Source organism: Chelon labrosus (genome assembly GCF_963514085.1).
Source record: "Chelon labrosus genome assembly, chromosome: 4".
Lineage (NCBI taxonomy): Eukaryota > Metazoa > Chordata > Actinopteri > Mugiliformes > Mugilidae > Chelon > Chelon labrosus.
Genome location: NC_140340.1, coordinates 26,090,889 through 26,110,220, shown reverse-complemented (window position 1 = coordinate 26,110,220; position 19,332 = coordinate 26,090,889). Strand labels below are relative to the sequence as shown.

Sequence of the window (19,332 nt, the reverse complement as noted above, 5' to 3'; positions counted from 1 at the left end):
AATATTTGTATAGAACATCAGGTTTGTGCAAGATGAACACTGAAGGCTCTTTTTTCTTTTCATTCGCTGTGTTATTATGAGGAAATATCCACGCACGTAGCTCTAAATAAATCACAATAGCCGATACAGTCCTCTGAACATTTTAACTGATATGAGTATTGTTTGTCTCTTTAGTTTTGGCACGTCAAACAAAAACAATGTATGCTGTAAATATGTACGGAGACACGCTGTAATACAACTTTGTCCCTGTTCTCCTGTTGTTTGCCTCCACCCTCCCCGCTGTGCGGCGTCCTGCAGACTCGGCCTTACCATGTCCTGGTTGTTGGCCATGTGGATTAGCCTCGGCTTCCTGCTGTTGTGCCAGGCCACACTCTACCAGACCATCCAGCAGCACCATGTGGCCCGCCCCGGTCGCACTGACATTCTCACCCTGGGTACGTGTGCTTTTTTGTCAGATTTCAGCTTCACAGCACAGCGTCACACCTCGAGACGTTGCCCTCTCTATGGGGCAGCAGTTGTCAGCTTCGGCTGTTTGAAGGCAACAGCAAGAGACTGCTGCAGTATGTCAGAGTAATTTGCCATGGTGCTGTACTGTAACGTGATGATTCACTACGCTCGCAGTCACACAGGATAAGCAATGTGGAAGACTGCTTCTAACTGCATGTTACATACTTACATTTAGTCATAGTCAAATCTATGCATCCATATACATTTTATGCTATTTACGGAAGAAATGTAATAGCTATACTTTTGTTCTCGTGGTGAGCAGGATGCTTCTGTTTAGATCTCAGCACAAAAACCCTATTAGAACATCTCCTAAGTTAGCTAGTGGGGAGATGATTCATGTATGAGGAATTCTTGACTACTGCACCCTGAATCTTGCTGGCAGACTGTTACGAGTAGGACAAGCTGTAGGCAAAAATCCCCATTACTGTTGCTGGTAGCCAAGGGAGCTTTGATCACTGTGGCTTAGAAAGAGATGACAATTATGTTTCCCTCTTTTGCACTGGAAACGTTTGGCAATTAAGCCTGACGCCTCCTGCACCGTAGGGGCAAAAGGGGAGGGAAGACGCAGAGGCGGATCTAATTCTCTGATTATGGAAAAGCTTACCAGAATTGCTTATGGTGTATGTGGGAGTTACAGGGAAGGCAGAGGTTTTTTAGAGCAAAGCAAATGCTTTCCTTAAGCTTCTAACAATGAGTGTGACTTCCACGCTGAACCTGCGTGCAGAGAGGGGCTTTCTCCGGATGCCAGGCGGCTGTTAAACATTGATGCTATCTTCTGCTTGATTCCCTTTGTGTGGTGTTGCATTGCCAAGCAAAAAGACAGTAATTGAAGCACGGCAAGAGGAGCAGAATCCAGCACTGGATTCTCTATGCTTGTGTGGAACACTGGTGACTTTAAGCGGCATGTCAGAGAATTGGCTTGCTTTAGCTGTGGAACAGCTGACACATGAAAATCCCGGCTATGATAGATAGAAAGTTCTCAAAGTATCCCAACCCCGTTAATTGGAGCAAGAGGGTAAGGGATGAGCAACAGAGAGCTCAGAATGAATTTTTAAAGGCTGGCTTCTGTTTTTCTTTTTTTTCTTGTGGGGAGTTTGAATGGTTGGCAAGTCAAGCTTGGTGCCAAAGATGTACAAGGAAGTGCAAGGCTCAGTAAGTGTCGTTTTTGAATAATGCAGCGGTCCCGAAGGGGGAAGATGGGGGAAAAATAGTTGTTGTCCCCCACCTTCTCCTGTTGTATATTTAGAAAAACTAAAAGATGGTGAAGGGTTCTGGAAAGTTTCCTGTCAGACAGATTAACTCACACTATTTCTGCACACTAAACTTAAGAGGCTACAGACATGTACTGTACATGCTCGCATGTTTACGCACCATTTTCTCACTTAGGCCATTATGGTGTGGCATTTTCATGGGCCCCGTGGGGATACTGGAGCTGCGTTCAGGACACGCCAGGTCTGAGTGGATGCAAGCTTACACTGGATGATAAACCTACCCTCTGTTGATCTGATCTTTTAAAGTCTCAGATTTCATTTACGTTAGCGGGATGATCCGGGCTGAGCCACTCAATTTTGAATAACATCCTCAAGAGGTAATCAACAGAGAGCGGCAACCACACTGAGACCGGGCTGTGTTGTTTTTTTTGTTTTTTTTCTTGTGCCATCCAGAAAAACTTTTAAAGTTAACAAACGGTGAAGGAGGACAGCTATAATTGGTGCTGACAATCATAATCTGAAGATATGTTGTGATATTTTACAAACCTAATCAGCTGGCTTCCCAGGGGTAATGGTCTGTCGCAACTGGCTGCTGGCAGAAAACATATCCCCCGACACCCTCCCCCACCCCTTACTGCTGCGCTACGACTGTACAATTTACTGTATATCATGTTTTTTTTTAAGAGGATTAAGCCGACATCAATCTTACTCAGCCGTGGAGTGGCGTTAACCGATCTAACCAGGACTGCTCTCTCAGAATTGAAATGCTATGATGAATATTTGAATTAGAATTGATTTTATAATTTGAGAAGCTCTCTGGTTTCATTGAGGCCAGAACCCTCAGATATAAATAGATATGTCTATGTAGGACGTGGCAAAAAAGAGATGTCTTGCCTTGGAAAATCCATTGGCTTTCATGCTTTGCAGTTTTACGTAATCAAATAATGTTTCTATGTTGTGATATCCTGTCTTATGCGGTGCAAATTAAGTTGTGGAATGGCTTTGCTGATAACACACTTGAAATACAGGATTTTTAAATATTTTGTGCTGATGAACAAACTTCAGCTCATTTGCTGAGAATATCTTTAAGATTCGTTGATGACAAAATACTAGGTGAATCCGCTTTCCTGTACCTTGCAGTGAGTCATTAGCCTGAAAACGAGCCCGACTTCCCCACTACACAAAACTATGCAGAGGTACTGTATTTCTTCTCTCCATGGGTTGAAACATCCAAAGAAATCCAAATTTGGTATGTTACCCGACTCATTCTGATCAGAATTGAGTTTGTCTATGCTTGGCTAGTGAGTCATGCCCCATCATTGACTTTCGGACGGTCAGACGCTAAGTTATGGAGTGAATTGTGGGCTGGTACCTTGTAAGAAACAATGTTCTGAAATTATTTCTTATAAATCTTGGAATGTAGCCTGGCAGTGGTAGAACAACTAAGGAGGGGGAAGTGAAGGTCAGACTATCCTCCGGCCTGTTGAAGCTTCAAATACTGTTTGATAAATCAGCTTTTCTGCCTCTTGTAACAGTAAGCTGGCAGTGCATGCTAAAAAAAACTGACTATAGAGGTAAAGTTTCAAGACTGCATTTGTTTATTTTTTCCAAATGTTTCCGTGACAAATCGGCATAGTCACCGCTGAGGCGGAGATTGAGTAACGAGTTGCCTGACTGCTTCGTCACCTGCTCAGGAAGCGCGCCGCACTCTTTCCCATGAGCCTCCGCTTCGCATAGTCTCCCCTGCGTCCTGCTCGTGCGGCTGAAGATTGATGGCGCCCTGATTCTGGGCAGCCAATTCTGGTCTCTCAAGAAATAATCCACTACACTGACAGATGAGCCGAATGTGACATGACACACACACACACAAGCCTGGCTATGCGTTCTCCCCACCTGCCAACACAGTGAGCTGAAGTACTCGCTGCCAAGATTGCTGCTGCACAAACCAGGCCACCCTTGACAGCACATTGTACTGGACTCCATCACAAGTCAGTAAAAGTGTAACCAATTTACATTGTCAGTGCAATTCTCGTAGAATTTAATGTTGTCGTCCTCTAATTAAAATACACAGCGTTCCCTAATGTGTTATCTGCCGTGGGTTTTGTCATTGAGTTATAATTAGCAGGTACTGTACCTATTTACTCGTGTTCAGCTGGAGTACACATGCAGTTCCTAATAAATCAATACCCAGAGGGGCAGTCTGAATGCAACAGCTCTTTAGCTGCTGCTTTGTTTTATTATGACTCTGACTGGGCAGTTTAAGAGAGGCCCAGCTCTAATAGAACAGGTGCAGCTGTAAAACTAACTCTAGCCTGTTACCCTTTGATAGCCGTCTGTTGCTGACGTACTATCTCACTATGTTATGTTTCAGCCACCACGACAAGTTGGAACAGTGTACATGTGCATTATTTGAACTGTTTGAACTTCACATGTTATAACTCCCTATTATGCAAGTTACCTGCTGTTCATTGGAAGGAGTATCAAAAAGAAAAGCTGAAGTTAAGTGTGATCCAGCAGCAAGTGGCAGCGACAGGCCTGCAGAAAAACATAACCCATGGCAACTTCATTCTGTAACCGCTTGTCCTGTGAAGGGTCGCGGTGGGGCTGAAGCCTATCCCGGCTGTTATCCGGCGAGAGGCGGGGTACACCCTGGACAGGTTGCCAGTCTATCACAGGGCTAACACAGAGAGACAGACAACCATTCACACTCACACCTACGGCCAATTTAGAATCACTAATGAACCTAAAGAGCATGTCTGTGGACAGTGGGAGGAAGCCGGAGTACCTGGAGAGAACCCACGCAGACACAGGGAGAACATGCAAACTCCACACAGAAAGACCCAAGTTGGCCAATGTAATTGAACGGATTTGAACCCAGAACCTTGCGGTGAGGCATCAGTGCTAACCACCACACCAGTACTGCATGAATACAAACTAAATCATTGTCAGGTTTTCGTATTGTACCTGCATCTAAACTACATTTGCCACTCTCAGATATGTAATATTGGATTGTTTACCCCAATAAATAGATACCAAGTACTCATTTCTTCAGTGGCGAATATCTACTTTCAGCCTAAATCTGCCATTTTAGGTCATCTTCAAGCAGAAACACAAAACATTTTAAATGATTCACAAACTTTCACTGCAGTTGAAAAGCCAGATAACTAATGCAGTGATGCTGCTGCTGTTCTGTTTTCTTCCATTGATTTGAAATGGCTTGTAAAGTCTAATCCCAGATGATTGCAGTGCATTTTAATGAGCTCATTGTTCACTGTGCCATAAAGCTCCCTCAGTGTAGAAAACTCTTTGAGGTGGAAGATAACATGTAATTACTTTGATTAGCCGAGATGAATCATATGGTCAAATAAGAGCAACAGCGTGATCATAAGCGAGGATGAGTTTGGTGAATTAAGAAATATATCTTCGGCTTTAACAACACATCCTGTCAAAACAGTGCAGTACTTCTGAACTCTGACTTTATGTGCTGTATCTATTGAGGCTGCCCTTATATCCTAGGACAGGAAAAATCTGACAAGATAAAGAGTGTAAAACCTAAATCTTGATTTAGGATAGCTGTCTTTTCGGTAAATGAGGACATGGAAGACGTCTGGAAGTAGTGCAAACTCACAGTATGAATTGATTTCTTTTTTCTTTCTTTCCATTGCTGAGCGGATGGCTGGTTGGAGGATTCTTGATTTTTCTGGCAGTGTTTCTTGGGAATGCTAAGAAATTAACATCACTGTCTCACAAACTGAATGCACACCCAGTTTTCGACTCATTTCCATAGTTGTCAGACTCCTCATTACAATAGCTCAGCGTTAGCAGCCGCAACACGGCAGTCAACATGCCCTTTTTCTTCACAGTCATCTTCAAAGTGGTAATCTTGCTGCTTTGCTTCTGCTGCGGAGGAGGTGTTAGAGAATGAACGGCGGATCTGTCCGTAGTACCCACAAGAACCTTCTTTCCACTTTTCTATGCGTTTTTGTTCTTGCCATTGAATCAGCTTTATTTACATCCTCATTATGCTGTGGGGAGTAATTAGTGTGAGAATTGATGGTGAAAGGAAATTCAATTAAATTACAGTCACATAATCGTATTTTTGTGAAGTGGATGAGGGGGAACTGTTTGATCTGGTTGGTGGTGCTGGTTCATGTGGAGATGCAGCAACACAGTACATGTTATGGAAATTATTACCACCCAGGGTTGTGGAATTATTTAAGGTTAGTAAAAAAAAAAAAAAAAAAATTTCTTTTAGGTTAAAGATGTCTTTCTAAAGATTTGTTTTCGCCGACTGAAGGCAGAAACAAGAAATGGGATCGACATGCACAAAATAGTCAAATGGACAGTCAAGAACCATGCCGAGGACCGGGCACCGCTCTGTTTTTATCTCTGCTATTCTATTTTACTAAACATTCACTTGTATGCTAATGTTAAACCGCCTGTTAAAAAGCTAAATTAAACCACAGGGTGATGGAAATCATAAATTATAAATGACTCAAATTTAATTAGAAACATTCATTTTGTGAACATGACATCTACAAATCCTGCCTTTTTGCCAGCAAAGAAACTCAAATCCTATAATCTACCTCCACATGGGATTATAATTGCTTTGAAAACTGTGGGCTTAGGTAGAGAGCTCATCAGCGCTATGTGATCTCTCGCTCTTTACCACACAGCATGCCCTTCAAGGTAATGAAAGCAACCTTTCTAAAATCTAGGCGATAACTGGCTGATCATTCAGGTGCCGACCGAGCGGCACTCTCCTCGCACCAGGCTCCCCTCCCTTCCCCCTCTCAACTCTTCCTTTTGCCCCCAACTCCCAACCCCGCCTCATCTCCCCGTCCCTATCGGCCCTTCAGACGATTTGTCATGGATCAGATGAGACAATTTGTCATGGATTAGTGCACTTAAATGTCTGTGTGATAGTGGAAGCAGTCACTGGAAAAGCTTAGGAATCCTATTACACTGCGCTTTATGGCCGGCAAGAGGGGAGGAAAGGAGTGGAGGTTGAATTGGTGCTTTCTGTCGCCTATGTACCATTTCTTGACTTTTTCCTCCACACGTAATCAGATATTCATTTGGAGGTGAGCTCCACTGATGTGTCCAAACTGGGAACGGAGACCAAAATCTATATATTCTCACTCCATTCAACGATTCCTTCACTCCTTCAGTATGTTCCAGAGTCCGTCAAGCCTTCTCTTTTTGCGTATGCACTGTACGACTGTGATGGACGTGCCGCTCTACCTACTCATTTCAGCATATTACTGATGCATTTGCAGCCAGCTGTGCCTGTATTTCACATGCCTCCGTGATTGTTTCACATTCTGTCTTGGCACATTTGGATTCACCTGTGGCAATATTGCTGTGCCATTAGTGTTTATTTACTCAGCGGTCTTGCTCATCTTAAGCCTTCAACTGCGTGCGCTCTGGTGCTTTCGCTCCCTTGTCGAGTGATTAGATGCGAGATTAGAGATTGTTATACCCTCATGTCAGGTAATTGTGTCCGACTGGTGCGACTAGCTGCCCCAATTATTTTCAATAACGAGAGGAGTATTAAAATAGACAAACAAGTTGTACATTTGTTTAAACCACCTAAATGTCTTCCAATATATCTGTGTCCTACAGTCCTTTGTGTGTGTCTGTCAGATTTTTCATTCCAACTACATGCAGCACATCCTTTTTATTTACACTAAACATTTACACTGTATCCCACACTATTGCAGTCTTCATTCATCCAATATCCTATGCAGTCTCTCTATCACCTCTAGGCTCCTCAAGCCTTTCTGTAGCATCTCACTGAAGAGCTTATGTTAATGGAGCACAGACACATTGCTAGGTAATTGTGATGCAAAAGAGTAACTGTGTGGCATCATTTAAAACCACTGCGGGGGACAAAAGCTACTCAATCAGTATTTTGTTTGCAGAGGACTCACTTTGCCCGAGCAACTCGTTTACCCGGTGGCAGTCTAATCGGGCTGCCTTAGCAATGCCACTCATTTACTGTTTGTCAGGCACTTTAGTTGGACCTATATTATATACAATGTATTTTTAGTAACATTTCTGGAAATGTGAACCGATAACCAAGATAATCCAGCTTTTGTGAGTCTCCTCATCGGTTTGTCACGTGTGGCTGGTTCTGTCACAGGAAGAAAGAAGGGGATATTTAACTCATGCTTTTCATCTGGGTTTATTTCCGATACTCTATGCTATAGTAGACACATATAAAAAAATAACAAGTTATCCTGAATTGCAGCTTTTGCCTCTGGTCTGAATTGATACTTTTTTGTTGTTCACTGACATTTTAGCCTGTTCAGTATTTATGGATAAAAAAATCTTTATTTCTGCTTTAAAGCAAACTGTGAAAGTGAGTCATTAGCCAACTGTGCAGTATTCCTCTGCCCTGCACAGGTTTATAGTGTCTTTCAGATTATTTTTTCAGATTTTCCTGCCTCCAGTGTTACTGGGGGGTGTAGTCTAGGTTTTAAAAAAAGCAGTTTTGGGACTATGAGGTCACTGATTCAATCCTTCTATGTCTGAGGTGCCTTGAATATTCAATAAGAAATAAAAAACTCCACACTGGGATATGGTGTGTGTACATATGTACATGGCAAATGAAAGTGATTTGATCTGGTAACTGTTTTGGTTTCATCTCAGGTTTCTCATTGGACAGTTTTCCAGCAACACTGGGTCACTTAACTAGTTTAGAAAAAACAGTTGTCTCCAGTTAAAAGTTGTCTCCATACGGGAAACAAAACAAAACATAACAGGTTTTACGTTACCTGAACTGCGAGCCGTGACGACATCACCGGACGTGTCATTATCTACACTTTAGAAATACATTTTTTAAACATACTGTACATATACTAAATATTAGACTTACATTCATCAGGTTGACACAAGTCTCTGCTGGGTCTGTAAATAGACCACCATACTAATTTAATTAATTAAATGTTCCTTGTTTCCCTTCTATATAGATGCCTCACTTACATACAACTCATTCATTTTTGCACCTTTTTGTTTTCACACACACATTTCAGATGCATGTATTTAATTAGCTGTCAAAATGACTTTCAGGTCAGTCCAGTGAATCACTTTTTTCGAGCGCTGACAAGGGACAAAAAATGGATCATGGGATTCGGAATTATGGAAACAGAAATCCTCTTGCTTGAATGTGTCTCCACTTGTCAAACAAATGATTGAAAGTCTGTCAAAAATTTCCACCCGTGATGCTCTGTCAGCATTAGCTGAGGTCTGTTTGTCTTGTCTGATGTGTCCGGGTGAATCTGTGTGGCTGCGGTGCCGAGGCAGCACCGTATTGTCTTATCACGGCTTTATCTGACAGCAGACGCTCTAATAAAGGAAGTTAGGTTGAGATGTCACAGCTAACTGTTTATCACAGCTGTACACAATGCGACACATGAGATGGACGTGGCCAAATGCCTGAATAAATAGACAGGGTATCTTATTTTAATCTGCTTTTGCCACCATGTTTTCTCACTCCTGTGAATCGTGTATTAAATGTGCCAGTCACTCATACTGTACACAGCGAGGAGAATGGTGACAGACTGTTGAAAATGTAGGAGCACAATTAGTGTCCAGAGGCCCTGCAGTGTATCTTCATTTGCCACAGTATCTCCAGCACATGTCAGGTTCACTGAACATGGCTCAATACCCTGGTGCCTGTTGGCCAGGAGAGTGAGAGAATGAAGGATGAGGTGGCACCTGCATGTGTCTGTCTGTAGCCTAATGACCCAGAGGAGCGTCGCCTCTCACACACTGTCTCTTTCCTCTTTTTTTTTTTTTTCTCAAATTCTCTTTGTCATTGTCTTGCATTTTGTCTATTAGCGACACAACTCATCTGCCTCGGGTCACCTACTGCTCTTCTTATACTCACAAACACCTGCATATGTTGGTCTCCTCTGTGGTGTTTCCAAATGAGACATACTTAACTTAAATGTTACAGCATATATTTACAAAGAAATATAATTCGAGCCTCGGACAGCCAGGCAGACTATGTAGGAGATTCTCTTTCTCATATCCATCCTTTAAGTGGTAACAGATACTGAGATTTTCCAACAGAACCTTTTGACCTGTTTCTCCAAGTACTGGGAGACGACTTTGAATTAGGATTAATGCCTGCTTTAAGGAACTTTTTCAACCTTTTCCCTTAAGGCATCAACAAATGTTTGAGGATGCCATACATGTGTACACAATATGAGTGTTATTAGAACTGAGCTGTTAGGAGTGAATACCTTTCCACATGCCGTCTTTGATCATAACATCTTTTACCCATGCACTCTCAAAGGCATAAACTGCAAGGCACGCATGCATGCTAAATAAAGAGTACCGGATCTGTTCTGATGCATAACCGTATCCCTCTACTCATCTGTTATCATCATTTTCTCCGCACCCTCTTGGAGTTCACGCCAAGGCCTGCCAGCTTTAACCTCTTTGTGAAAGACAAACACAGACATCGTTTTTTTTTTTTTTATGTTGCAGCAATGCAGCGGAGCCTTAACATGTGTAGGACATTTAGGCAAAGGTCAAGAGGTAAAGCTGTTATGTCACTTGCATTAACAGAAGGGAAGCGTTGCTAGCAAACAACGCAGGTTAGTTGTACTGTCAAGCACATGGTAAAGTTAGAAATTCAGGTTTAATTTACGGATTTCATATTTTCCATGCCTTAAAAGTGATTTCCTTAGACATGGTGTTTTATTTCTTACAAGCCTTTTTGCATGTACCCCATAGTTGTACAGACTAGTCAAGTAGTCAGTTTGTTGACTTCACTGCTGCGCCATGACGCTTTAAGCACCATGTCGACTAGTCACTGATCGCATGACAATAACAACATGGACGCTTCCAAGAAGACATGTGAGGAGCCCAGTGGGTCATTGCAGCAAACGAGCAGCGGTTCATCAAGTGTGTGGAAATACTTCACTAAAGATGAAGCCCATTCTACCGTGACATGCGGAATATGTAAGTCAGTCCTAAAATACAACGAAGGTACTATGGCAATGTGCACTCATCTGAAAAGGCACCCTCTAACGCTAGCAGAGGAACGGTCCAAATCCTCTCAACAGTAGTCATTTAACGACTTCACTGAACGTCCTGAGGTAACAGAGAGAAGGAGGCCGCACATCAAGAATTTGCTTTTTTATATAGGTTATACATATCTGCAGCACACATGAAGCACTAGATTTTATTGTTGCAAAGTATCACTTTCACATAATAGTCGACTTTAAAAAATCTGCAACCCGCAACTCGTAGTACACTACTGCTGCCTTATATTCTTGTAAACTTTATGTGGGTGACTTGGCATATCCATGTACTATGTCTATCCAAGAAGGACAGTAACAGTGAGGCGTTTCACTCAAGGGCTCACTTATCCCCCGTTCTCATGTCAAGTGTTACATCCATCGCCCATTACTTTGGATATTCTAATGGTGGCCAAGGTAACCCTCTTGTATGAAAAATCAGTCACCAGACACTGCAAGCCCATTATCAGCATGATGAATTGATGATGACACGGTTTCCCTGTGGTAAGTTTTGGGTAACTCTGCCTTGTTGCCTCAATTGCGCTGAGATTAGTTCAGCTTGCCATCCATTTTGTATCGACTAAGGTTGTTTTTTTTGCATATAATCACTACTAGGCCATTCACTAGATTTTGTCACCACACGTCTAGTCTCTCCTCGAGTGTGTGCCTCCTTACTGTATATGAATGAGCTTTCAGTATTACATTCCACCTCACCAAGCCTTTGCGCAGAGTTCTGCTCACATTTCAAAACAACTTCCTTTTCTCTCCTAGATGCAATCAAAGCATCAGTCTTTGATTTAAGTATGAATAAAATACAGTAATGATTTCTGGTACATTCAAGGAAGTGAGCTGCTCTTATGTCTGTCTTAATGCTACATGCTGTCCCTTTTTCCCCAGAATATATGTCAGACAGAGAGCTGGTAGAAAGGGACGACGCTGTCTCTGTCTCAGCGCTCACATTAGTCACAGTCAGCAGCATTATTCAAACACTACCTTAGTCACTGAGATCACACGTCTATACATTAATCTGCTGTCTGGTTGCATGTTGGATCTGTTCATATCCTGTTAGCATGGCGATATTTCTTTGCACATGACAGACAATCACCATAACATGATACATGGCTTTGGCAGGAATCGCTGCTTTTCGCAGTTTGTTGGGGTGTTGAGGAGCTGCGCACATGCTGTCAGCGCAGTCACACCAGACCGGGTCCCTGTGCAACAGCATGTTGCTGTAGTGATGTTATTACAATTTTGGATGATTCACATGAGAGGGCAGACAGCAATTTTTTCTCTCTCTCAGCTCTTCAGCAAATGAGAAATGTCACCCACAGCTGCAACTGGGGCAGGCTTGAGGGGGTACAAATTCAAAGAGCTATGACTATTTGTTCCACTGGTGTAATGTAGTTGGTGGTATTTACCGCAGGGTAGAGGAATAAATGCTAAGGAGGGTGGTGTTAAAGAAACACTTAGCTAATGAAGGGGAAGAGGAAGGCAAGAGTTGCAAAGAAGGGGGGAACCCCTGTACGAGCCTCATTAGAGACTTAAAAGTTGCTTTCTGCTGTTGTGGCATTCACCCTTCCAACATTCACAGAGCTGTGTGTTCATGTTGTGTATGTGTATCACAACACCGCGCCTTGGGCTGAGGCGTGCAAATAGAACGCTATTTCCACTCGAGCACCCACTGAAGTGCAAAAGTGTTATCACATTTTCAACCTTGAACCGTCTCTTCGGTGGCACCTTAGCCTTTTGATATCTCATTCGTGTGAGACGCGTGTCATACACCTTCCACTTCTACAAAATACTGACAGACCACTTTACCTTTTTCTCACAGAAAAATAGCACCGCAATAGACCATTTACTTCTTTTTGTGTGTAATATACATAATAACATAATAATGTGCCAGTGCTTTCCAGGACAAACTTCACAATGTCAAATCTATCTGGAAGTTACCTGCTGTTCTGGTTTACAACGGTTTAAGGACGTGTAAATGAAGTTTATGGCAGCATGTTTAAGAAGAACGCAGATGAATGCACTGATATCGTATTGTATATATTGATTTGTTTGTTGTAGCTGATCCTTAAACAATAATTAATCTTATGAGAAAATGTCACCCACAGAAGAAACATAAATGTATGTTTATGTAGCTTGACAGGATTACTGTTCTTCATCATACCTGGATTTAACTAAACACTATTTTATTGAAATAGCCTTACTGAGTATATAAACTAATTCATGACCAGACCTTATCTGCCTTATTGACAAGCTTTAAGCCACAGGCTACTAAAACCAATAGAATAACTACACATACAGCTGGACCAATTAGTGGACACCGAAAGCTTTCCACTCAATAAACTTCCTACAGCTCTGTGGCATCGTCGCATATTCTCTGTGCTAATAAAGAGGAGAAACACGCTCCTCTGCCAGTACTGTTGACTGAGAGGGGCTGGTCGGACTCAGAGTTAAAATGTGTCAGCCTTTTGGGTTTCTGCAACAAGTTCTGAACTGTGAAAATGCCTGTGTTGTCTTCTCTTTTGCACAGGGATGTGCTGTGATTTATCTCCTCTGATTCATTAAGATGAAGATGTTTTTATTAATTAGAGCTATACAGTTTGTTAAGATAATATTTCAAACAGAAACACATTTTGCTTCCATTTTTACTTTTCACTTCCTCAAATGATATGAAATTGAATAGGTTTAGATTTAAATTTAAATGCATTTCGTTGCATAATTAAAGGAATCTAAATATGTCCCCACTGACTGTGAAATTGTAATAATGATGTCATTTAATAGCCAAAAAATTAATTGATAGTGAAAACAACCTTTAGTTGCAGTCATAGATAGATAGATAGATAGATTTTTTTTACAGTAGTAGAATTTGTGCTGAACATTTGGCAGGGTCCCTCCTCTCACAGCCAAAAAACAACACTGTGTGATAAGTGTTTCACTTAACACTGCCGGGGAAGGAAAAATAAAGATGGAATTAACTTGAGCACCACTTGAGCACTGAATCAATGTGGGAGGATTTTCGGGAGCTGGAGGAGATGGAGGCCCTACAGTTGTGCCCAGCAGATGTTATCTTACGCCAGTGCTGGAGAGGAGGGGACCTCTTTCACCCTAGCAGCGGCACGCTGCACTAATGTTAGTGGTATTGGTGATATTGGCAGATAAATACAAGATCCTTGTAAGGTCTTACAGGCTCTCGTGAACGCACCATTTCATCCTGAGGTGAATTGGATAAGGAATGAGTACATATCTTGTAAGTCCACTCTAGGAATCACAGCTCCCTCTGCAAGGACACTCATAATACATGTCTCACACATGGGAAGGCAGCAATAAACAGGCTCATATTCCTTTTCATGAGCAAGAGGGGGTTAAGCAAACTTAAAGAAGCAATGTTGCTCTTGTATACATACAAATCAATACAAGAGGCATAAATTGTACTTTTAACGTTGATAATAGTGTAAAACATTTAAGCATCACAAGGTAATCATTTGCTAAGCTCTTATTGTTAGCCGGCTGAATGCTTATGCTTATGCTTTGAGGCTGAATACAAGAGTGACAGTTAAATTCATGGTCTCTGTATATGTGTGGATCTTGTTCAAGCCGTGTAGCCAGTCAGCGGAGATGCCAGTGTGTTTGAACAATGAGAAAATTGAGCCGATCAATCTCAAACCCCCCTGTCCAGTGACTAGAGTGCCATTGATCATCATTTAGCTGTTACATCTTATCCAGAGCAAGATTCTAGATCCGCCCCAGAACGCCTTCCTCCGGACATTTGGCTGGATTCACCTATTTATGTGTGTGTATTTGTGAAAAAAAAGAGTGGGATAACACAATGAGCTTATGTATATGCAAAAGGACAAGATAGGATGTGTCTAGCTGAGCCAGCCAACCAGCTTGCTGCGCTGCTGTTTCTGAACCCCGGCCAGACAGATGGCGTCCATTTGATCATTGAGCCGCTGTAATGGTGGGCCAGGAGCACGCTAAGAGAGGCTGTTATTGGGTCTTCAAACTCCCCGTCTGCCAGACAGTGAAAACTTTAACCTTTTTAAAAGCGAAACCCTCTTTTCCCCTACTGCTCAAAGGATGAGTTGGCTGAGGTGCAAAATCCTTCTCTGAGAGCTCCAAGCATTCAGGATATTCAAAATAATCATTGGACAACAGACATTCTGTTAATAATCAGAATAATAGCCCAGTCAGGAAAAAAAAAATATCACCCGGAACAGACTGGCCTGATTGGCAGGGGTTTTCAATCAGACTGAGAGGCGTGTTTAAACCTTATGATAATCTGTTCAACAGAAAAATATTAGCACATAATAACCATATTAACACTCGCTCATGCTTGAATAAATACATCATTTCTGCACATTTGCACGACATGTGGTAAACATCAGACAGCGTGATGTCAGGGACAGAAGTGTGGCGGTTAAAGACATGAATGAAGGCAGAATCGATGTGGGCAGTGGAATCGAAAACGTCGGCCTGTCTCGGTCTGTTTTGGGACATCTTCTGTTGTATGGATTCAGTGTTGTCAGTAAGGTTAGTAGCAGAAAAAAACAACAACTTCGTCTTCAATTTTACACTTTTTACAAATATCAGAAGCCTCTATGCAACACTGCATGTAGTGTTTTATTTTCAACTGACGGATTACTTACTTTTACAAAGCAGTTCATTTGTTCATTTAGTCTGTAAATGTGAGCTGTCAGTGAGTTTTCGCTGTTTTCCAGTACCACAACCACCCCACCCTCCACCGCTTTCACACTCACCTGCTGGGAAACATCTTTATTAATAAACAATATGTACTTTAACACCCACACTGTCTATGCCACACCTATGGTTGTCACTTTGTGCTCGATTATGAGACGAGATAAAAAACAACATCTGAAACGCAGGGCGTCTTGATTTTACAGCAAAGATTGCGATTATCTTTTTCATTTCTTTTTTTAACCTCGTTGCGCGTAACAGGGTGAAAATATTTCCGGGATCACACTTATCTCGTCACACTTGCAAATCCATTTTTTAAAAGGTTAGACGTTAATAGCGTTAATAAAAGAATCCCCTCCTTCCTCCTCCTCCTCCTCTCCCTCCCACCTCTCAGATATGAGATTACGCATCTCACCACGAGCAACAGACAGAAACTAATCCGCGGCCCATGTGAGATATAACTCCTATGCCCGCCGTGTGTCTGACAGCTCTGCGGGGCCAGGTTTTGATACTGGGCATTAAACGGGCCACTGTAAAAAGCCAGCTATAGTGAGGCGCTAAAGCACGCGCAGATGTACTCACCCACCCACTTGCTTGCTTTTACACTATCCACCTGCTTGAAAAAAATAAATAAATAAAAAAAAAAAAAACACAAAACAAAATGTGCAAATGCGTGCTTGAACTCCCACAACCCCAACACACACAGACCCGAAGCAGATGTTTCATTCTAATGTTGATAGCTTGATTTCAAGTACGGCAAATGTTAAATGGCAAGATAAGCACTAGGCCTATCAGGGTAAGTGTGATAAGTATCCCATTAAGTGCCCTATGGCTTCCACATTCTCTCTGAATCAGTAGAGCCTAAGTGGAGAAATTAATATTTAATACCTCTGCTAGAGTAGCTACAGACACTTCCTGGGTGATTGCATCTAACTTGCAGTAGGTCTGACAGTATCAAACTAACCACTTGACTTTCCTTTTTGCAAAAAATAGCTGATCTAAAACATGGAACTTTCCCTTCTCCGTTTCACATTTACTGCAGAGCTTCTTCCTTTTTTTTCACTGTGCATACACATTCACACTTTTTTGAACTTATATGCAAGAGATTGTGGTTAATGTGTGCAAGGGTTTAGCTGGTTGTAAAATTAGCTGCCGAGTCCTGAAACTGACACTTAAGGGCTTTCAGCTTTCTTAACAGTCCTACCATCAGCAACATTCACAGTTTGAGATGCAACGACTAAATGGAGGGTCCTGCTGATAGAAAATGTCACCAACCAATTTAGAGCAGACATATTTATGAAAAACATCATTCATTCTACTTGTTTGTAATTAAAACTCATTCATCAGACATGAAACCACATGAACGCTCTTGGCAGTTTTCCACGGGCGGCTTTGCTTTACAGCCCCTATAACTGCAGCGGTATCAAACACGCGGTCGGTATTTAAACATGTGTAACCACTGTTCACTCTGTTTAAATGAAACACAGTCAGGACTGCACTTTTAAGAGCCAGGAGGGATTTTACTCAGCATTCCTCACACGTGTCTAATTCATTAGCATCTAGTTTTTTCTTAGGGGCCTCATGATTCAATTTTAGATCCGATTTTTTACATCAGGAACTTAGCCTTATTAATAAATTACCACCATATGATTAGGATCGGTCTGAATGAAAATGTGGTTTTAAAAGTTGGCTCGGGACATTAACACACCCGTGTGTTTGTTTTTGTGGCAAACCAGGTTCTGGTGTTTAATTATTTAGTTACCTTTAATCCTTTTTTTAATACTGTTATTTTCCTAACACTCTGCCTTCATGCACTTGATATATTAAAACTCAGAGCAGCGTGCAACACTTGCATATCAAAAGCTTTAACGTGTCAAGCTCCCGCTCATTCCTGATCTTAGATTAAAAGCTGTTCGCTTGACGCACAACATCATATTAGCAACACAACTCGAGTTTTGTCGGCTGTTATTTTTTTTTGAGACGGCGTCATTCACTAACACGTCAATGAGATGAAAGTGTGTTTTGTTCCTTTAACAAAGAATTATCTCTGCATAACCTTTTTGTACGACACAGAATAAGTGTATCTCGATAAAGAGACACGTTTCGATTGTGTTACTGTTGTGAATACAGCTGAGGGCCAACATTATTCACAGAGCTGCACAAACGGGTGGGGAGTGGGGGCTGTCAGCCTGTGTGTTTAGGCCCTCCATTCACACCAGTTTGCTGGTATAAATCCAATTCATCACCCTTAATGGACTGCACAAATTGTCTCTCTAGGATCTTAACTCAAGAGTGGATGGACTAAGCAGGAACAGAGTGGCAACATATGGCGCACAGAATAAAGAGGCAAGGGCTCCAGAGCTGATCATTGACACGTGAAACCACCACAAAAGTTTGTATTTTCATTTAAAATAAGAAATTCCCCCGAAGGAACAGCGTTCAAGTTGGTTCAGAACTATAATTGGTTTAAAAGTCTTTCTTCATTCACTCTGAAGACAGTAAATTGTAAATTCACTGTGAGCATCAAACCTGAATCTAACAAGTGGCGTCAATTAGTTTCCCACATTGACAGTGTGACGGTTTTCTTCAATGGCGACAATCTCAACAAAGGTGTCGCTGCATTGAGCTCCACACTTGAACCTGTGCAACTGTTGCAGCTTGCATTTTATTCACAGTTCGGCGGCGGTTGCGCAGCCGAATGTCACATGTTTTTGGCGCACATGCAGCTGCAACTGAAATTACAGATGGCACAATTAAACAGCAATGGGCGTCTGTCACAGAGCAACGTTCAGCGGCCAGCGGCCAGCGGCTTTGGCTGTGAGCGGTGTGGTGGGGATCCGAGAGCTATCCTCTCTGGTAAAATCCATTTGCCCCCTCCATTTCCCCGCATTTCAACATAATCGCAAAGCTCACAGAGCTCAACAGCAGCAGCGACGACGACGCTGGTAAATTGTCACTCATTTACTCAGGGGCAACAACGTTTACTGGGCTCTCTGTCTCTCTGCCATCAGGCCTATGATCCCATTTGTGATTGCTTGTGTATGTGTGTATGATGGATGCACACTGGCAAATAACTGTATAAATTAAAAGAGTCTGGGATTCTCCTGCAAGGTGGATAATGTCAGAGGCTCGAGACTGGACCTGTCGTTTTTTTGTTTTTTTTCTCCACAGCTTGGTTTGACTGCAATCTCTCCAGCCCTTCACTGCAACTCTTAGTACAATTTGGGAAGAAGAGCGACACAGGTGCTAGAATTCCTCACTTTGTCTGTTTAGCTTCACCATGCGTGTTTTAAATGGAGAGCAGAGTCGGAGAAAATATAATCATCGGTACCGAAATCAGTCACTTTCCTTCAATCTGTTATCTGATAGCATGCAGCAAAATCCAGATTCAGTCGCATTCCATACACAGGTTCAGTACGTTTCTTCCAGAATAACCTAGTATTAAAAATTTTAGGTTGGGTTCTTGGATGCTGTAGCATGACCCTGGTATCAGGCCTAATTATAATTCTGGATTACTACAGATTTGTTCCAGCGTGTGCGTTATGAGAATCAGTGTAGGATCAGCGAGTTCCTTTTTTTAAAGCGATGGAGTCGGGGAGTCCCCTCCTCACCTTTCCTCTTCTGTGCACTCTTGCATGCGGCGCTCCTGACCTTACTTCACGCTTGGCTTGGCAGGAACACTTAAAGTCCTCTCTCCAATCCATCTGTAAACCTGCTCTCCGCTCTCTCTCACACCTTCACTTTCTCCAGCCCTGACATAACTGTGGGGAACGAGTCTTCATGATTTTTTAATATCTACCACATCTTGGGACTCCGTGGCCGGGGCAAGGAGTGTTTTGTGTGATCAATGTTTTCTAGAGTCTACATCACGTTTT

General features: G+C 42.2%; 1 protein-coding gene across 3 annotated transcripts in view; it reads left to right on the top strand.

Annotated features, from left to right (window-relative positions):
- Positions 1 to 310: 310 nt before the first annotated feature.
- tafa1b (TAFA chemokine like family member 1b) overlaps positions 311 to 19,332 on the top strand; it is a gene marked incomplete at both ends in the record, with an annotated part of 95,845 nt that continues 76,823 nt past the window's right edge. For all 3 annotated transcript variants that reach the window (XM_084543768.1, XM_084543769.1, XM_084543767.1), the window contains one exon: positions 311 to 434. In XM_084543768.1, coding sequence (XP_084399894.1) covers positions 311 to 434 — 124 coding nt within the window. The remainder of the gene's footprint in view (positions 435 to 19,332) is intronic.